The sequence below is a fragment of the Myotis davidii genome, unplaced genomic scaffold (genome assembly GCF_000327345.1).
Source record: "Myotis davidii unplaced genomic scaffold, ASM32734v1 scaffold1637, whole genome shotgun sequence".
Lineage (NCBI taxonomy): Eukaryota > Metazoa > Chordata > Mammalia > Chiroptera > Vespertilionidae > Myotis > Myotis davidii.
Window position 1 is genome coordinate 260,088 of NW_006288267.1, and position 5,791 is coordinate 265,878.

General features: G+C 41.4%; 1 protein-coding gene across 1 annotated transcript; it reads left to right on the forward strand.

The window, feature by feature from the left end:
- The first annotated feature begins 1,417 nt into the window (after positions 1-1,417).
- On the forward strand, positions 1,418-2,754 carry LOC102765197 (cyclin-dependent kinase 4 inhibitor B). The gene has a single exon (XM_006760208.2). It carries the CDS (start codon positions 1,954-1,956, stop codon positions 2,209-2,211), a length of 258 nt encoding a protein of 85 aa, XP_006760271.1. The 5' UTR covers positions 1,418-1,953; the 3' UTR covers positions 2,212-2,754.
- Positions 2,755-5,791: the final 3,037 nt, after the last annotated feature.

Consider the following 5,791-nt stretch of genomic DNA (forward strand, 5'->3'; position numbering starts at 1 on the left):
CCTGGGGCCCAGGGGCCTCGTCGGCAGGGGGCGCGCGAACGCGGGGGCGCGGCCTCCCTGGGGCGCCTCTGGGACCTGGGTCTCCACTGTTTCTCTCTTGCTAGGGGTGTGGAGCCCAGGGGTAAAGCCGGTGTTCACCCACCAAAAATCCTTAAAAAAAAAAAAAAAGAATGAAAAATCCACTGCATCAGTTTGTTCTTTTTAATGATGGAAAAAATATCAGTATATCCTCTCCCGTCTCGGGATCAGAGATACATTACAACTTACGCATTCTGTATTGGATTTAAAGAATCACACAAAATCATAGTACCTGGAGGAAAAAAACTCACTGTTAAGTTTCAAGCTGCAATATGAAATTCCTTGCAGTTTGTTCTAAACAAAGGAACAAGACAGGGTGTTCCTAAACCACAATACTTACTCCTCTTATTTTATGTTAGCATTATCTCTTGAGCATTACGTAAGAAAAAAATGATTCTATGGATTTTTACTGCTTAATTACCATACTGAATGCTTGGATTACAAAAGCATTCCCTGCAGCAACTGTTAGGTAGTTTTGAAATAGAAAAGAGTCTTAGATTTTAAAGAAGATATATGTTCATTCCTTTAGAATTCATAGAAAAGTGTTACAAGAAATGAGGGATGGTTCAAAGCAGCAAAAGTATGGTACAGTAGTAGTTAAAGACTTCAAATTATACTAATTGTATAAATAGGTTTTATAGTTTTAATTCACCATTTTCTGGGATATTAAGAACCACTTTTCCTCCCCCCTCTCTATATGTGAAACAGCCTTTATATCACTAGTAAGAATGATAACCTATCTTGGTTTTTAAGCAAGGAATTGGATGCTTCTAATATTCATGAAACAGAACAAAAAAATTAGTATGCTATCTTTCAGTTACATAGTACATTTTAAAACACAAAGTCACAAGAACAAATAATTCCATTTTGGATATTTAGTTGTCAAAAATTGTTTTATTGTTAAAATAAAGAAGTAAATGTTTGCATGATGTGTATTTATACAAATGGGTGCTATAGGATTATTGCTCCAAACATCCTTTTTCTAAGTCATGCATTGTTCTGATTCAACTACTGGCATCCAAGTTCTTTTCATATAGCAAAACATTTACTATTTAATATTATAAAATCCTGTACAATGTAAATATAGTATTAATATGACATGTTACATTAAGTCTACCACCCTCTAAACTTTGGGCCTTCTCTATAACATTAAGTTAAATATTTAAAATGGTGAACCATTTATTAACAACAAATAATTGGTTTTCATTAATTTATAAAACAATGTGTGTGTCTCTTTACATTTTCCCCTACAGCTACAATTTTGGTTCAAATTGTAGGACTATTACATTTATAAGCACAGACATACGTGACTGAAAAGCAAAGGCCTTCCACAGGGGCTTTACTGTGAGAACTAAACAAAGTAAGCCTTATTTTAAATTTAGTTGTTTCTCACTTTCTCCCCTAAAGCATTACTCTAACTTCCAAGATACAGCACCAGCTGACTGCCTAATAAAGATTTTTAGACACGGATTATGTCTGGGGAGAGAGAGCAGAGCAAGAGAAATAATTTCAGATTTTAAAAGCCTTTAAACTTAAGTCCACCTATAGTCATTTAATAAAATGGATTCCCATGTTCAAATGGAAGTCAGCTTTTTCTTTTTTCTCACAATGAAGACAAGCACATTATCATCAGCTCTTTCTTGCATATTTGGAAAATATAACTGAACCTCAGTAAAGCGCTTACCTGGAGCAGGTGGGGGGACTGGGAGGAGGGAAATATTGCGTCAGCAAATGAGCTTAACCAGATTCCTGGGGCTTGTGAGCACCTCTGCATAAAGTAGATACTTAATGTGTTTGAAATGGTCTACCTGTCCCTGCCCAGGCCTGCATCTCGCTTGCCCCTCGCCCTGACCATTCTGCTCTCGCCCGCAGGTCATGATGATGGGCAGCACCCGCGTGGCCGAGCTGCTGCTGATCCACGGCGCGGACCCCAACTGCGCGGACCCCGCCACCCTCACGCGGCCCGTGCACGACGCCGCCCGGGAGGGCTTCCTGGACACGCTGGTGGCGCTGCACCGAGCCGGGGCGCGGCTGGATGTGCGCGATGCCTGGGGCCGCCTGCCCGTGGACCTGGCTGAGGAGCGGGGCCACCGCGACATCGTCGGGTACCTGTGCGCCACCGCGGGAGACTGATGGCGGGCGCACCCAGCTGCCCACAACGACTTCTCTTTTCTCCCCAGCTCCCCATCCCCAACTTAGTCCAACCAAGGCTGCCACGCAGAGCGGCTTTCGGAAAGCCTTCCTGGGCGACTGGATTCCTCAAGGGAAGGAGGGGCAGGCCAGAAATAAATCCTTTTTCTTTTTTCTTTTCTGGGTCCCACCCTGGACCCTCACCTGTAGCCAAAGGCAGAGAGGTGGGGCCAGAGGTGTTCGGCGAGATCTGGGGGCGGAATGTTTCCTTCCCCGCTGCCCTTTACTGGCGGAAAAGCGGTGTGCGACGAAGGCCATGAAGCGCCCTGGAGATGGGGGACAGGGTCGGAGGCAGCGGGCTTGGCCTCTGATGGGAGTCGGTGAGATGGTCACCGCACTGACCTTGATGGAGCCCCTCGTAAGTCCTCACTTGGGGCTCACGGGGCAAACCCGAAGACCGAGGACCGGAGGAGGACGGTGAGGGCTGCTGTGGGTGTCAGGAGGCGTAGAGCTTTACTTATCGTGCGAGCGAGACACAGCAAGTCACCTGCAAAACCGTATTCATTGCAAGTCCTGGAGACAGCGCCACCGGAAAGCGACTGGAGGAGAAAATGGGAACCACCTTGAATTCGCCTTTATATCCTAAAATCCGTGGGTCAAGTTGGCGCAAGACAGCTCTCAGGACGGGGCGGCACTTGCTGTTTGTTATTCAGTCCAGGAGAGCTTCCTGCGCGTTCCAGACATCGACCATCAGCGAACAAAATGCTGCAGGAGGGAGGGGGTTAGTGGGGTAGAAGTAGGAGACAAAACTGTGACCTAATGGTTTGCTTCATCTATATGCGATAGGGATAGGATACAGACACGCGCCGCTTGGAAAGATCTCGTGATCGTCTGTACTTCTGCGTTGTTCTTCGGTAGCCAAACCGGTTTGGCTCAGTGGATAGAGCGTCGGCCTGCGGACTGAAGGGTCCCGGGTTCGATTCCGGTCAAGGGCATGTACCTTGGTTGCGGGCACATGTGCAGGAGGCAGCTGGTTGATGTTTCTAACTCTCTATTCCTCTCTAAAAAGTCAATAAAATATATTTTTGAAAAAATCTTAATGAGGAGACTTTAAACAACGAAGTAACTCGGCAAGGGCGCTCGGTAAACAGATAGGAAGGACTGCAGCTCTTGTGAGGCTAGCGCAGCACCACACCTAGATCACTTTCGAGCTTAACCTATTTATTTGTTACATGTTTCTCTGCCTTTGTTAGACCGTCTCAGGGGGTCAAACTGTGAAATGCTCCAAATGTCTTTTACAAGATCGATGCACTTAGCCAGTAAATTATCTCCAGATATTTCCCACGTGGTTGCTGAAGAAGTAGACTGAATATAAAATTGTTGAAAATAGACAATCATGACTCGGGGAATGTCTTAATACCTGCTAAAGGTGCACTGCTTCGGGACTTAATTTCCAGTGTTGCTTGATTCATTGCAGTATTGAAACAACTGATACTTCACTGCTTTAATAAAGGGAAAACAACAGAGATGGACTCCAAGATGTGGGTAAATTGGCTTTAAAATGTATGTTCATGGATTTACCTACCACTAACTCCTGAGAAATGTTAAAGACTCAAAAGGGTTCATATCTCCCACTGTTGGTAATAATTGTTAAGTGATACCAACAAAAATTTATACAAACTCATTCCACATACATGGAAAGATTTATACATGTAGAGTGTGTGTGTTGTATAAGAGAAGAGGGAACAGAAAAATTAATTTCAGATTTATAAGAAGAGGGGCTTTTGAGCTAAATTTTAAAAAATTTTACCTCTCCATCAATTCTTTATTTCCCCAAATATATTCCTGGGGAAGCTTGATTGAGAATCAGAGTATATCTTTGGGGGGAAAATATATAGACATTTATTGACATATAACTTGTGCCAGGCATGCTCTAACATACATTTGTTCATTTAACACTTAAAATAAACTTGGGAGATAGGTATTATTTCCCATCTGAGGGAAATGAGAGATTATCAAGTAGTTTTTCAAGGATCCCAATATATTCACTCCACGGTTGTGCAAAGTAAGTCAGTCTAGTCTAGCTCCAAAGCTATGGTTTGATTTGTGGGGTTTTCCCACTGCACCATCCTGTTCTCCAAAATGATTAATGATAAATATAAAGTCAACTAAAAATTTTTTGGAACAGAAACACTTTTTCTGCCTTGTATGGGATCTCCCTGATAAGTCCCTAGGATACTTTTTCTTTCTATAGTATCTAATAAATCTTAACATATTGTTTTTAAATCTATCTTAAAATGTCAACAGCATGAATAGCCCCCCCAAAAGAGTGACCTAAAAATCACTTTGGGAACAAAAATAATGAAATCCCCCATTTTCATGATAAATACAATTGTAGTTATCATGTAAGCACCGAGTCATAACTGACTACCAGAATGGTATTTTTAACGTTTATATTGTTTTACAACTACTAAGAAGCATTCTTTATGAAAGAAGCCAATTGATAATTTAAAAACTATCCATTTGATTTATGAAATCCTTATTTTGTCCTCTATTTCTTAAGTTCCAAGACATTCAGATTGGCTAGTTGCATGAGGCTGAGTAATGAAAAATAATCGCTTGAAATTAATGTGAAATGTGATTTTACTCCTAATGTAAAGAAATTGTGGGATCTGAAGATAACTTGATATTAAGGGAAACTAAAATAAGAAAATGTGGTTGTGGATCACAGTAACATTTTCTATTGTTTTTTGTTTTATGAATATATATAAACCCCCGGCAAGAAAGAGCAGATCAAGGTAAGGGAAATTAAGACTTGATTGGAAGATGGAAGACTTGGGTTCCATTACTGGTTCTTTAATTAAATACATGACTTACTAAACAATGTAACTTTGATTAACCTCAATTTTTTCATCTATAAAAGGTGGGAGTTGGACTATATTACTTCCAAGTTCCCTTCCATCACTAAAGTTTTATCACTTATGAGTTTGTTGCACATGTGACTGTGAGGGCTGATATTTGTCAGTAATAACTTTGCCATGGTATGAGAAGCAAGGAAAAATATATAGAAGGATGGAAAGGAAAGGCATATTTTAAAATTCTGGGGTTCCAGGAGGGAAAAATCTTTATAAGCACCACCTCCACCAGTTAGTTGGAAAATAACAGACACGTTTATATAAAGTGAGACAGAAAAGATACTTTGCAAAGTAAGTACTTAGTTTAATTTTAAGGTCTTTCTCCTCTCCTCTTACCTCTGATTTTTCTTGATGCCTTTTACATTTCTCTCATGCCACTCACAGCCACTAAAAGAATTAGTTTCTTTTTTAAAATATGTTTTTGATTTAAAAGAGGGAGGGGGGAGATAGAAACATCGATGATGAGAGATAATCCTAGATTAGCTGCCTCCAGTACCCATCCCAACCCCCACCAGGGATCCAGCATACAACCTGGGCATGTGCCCTGACTGGGAATCAAACCATGACCTCCTGGTTCATGGGTTGATGCTCAACCACTGAGTCACACTGGCCAGGGAAGAATTAGTTTCTTAAAGTGAGATAAGCAAGTAGACCAAATAGACTTGTAA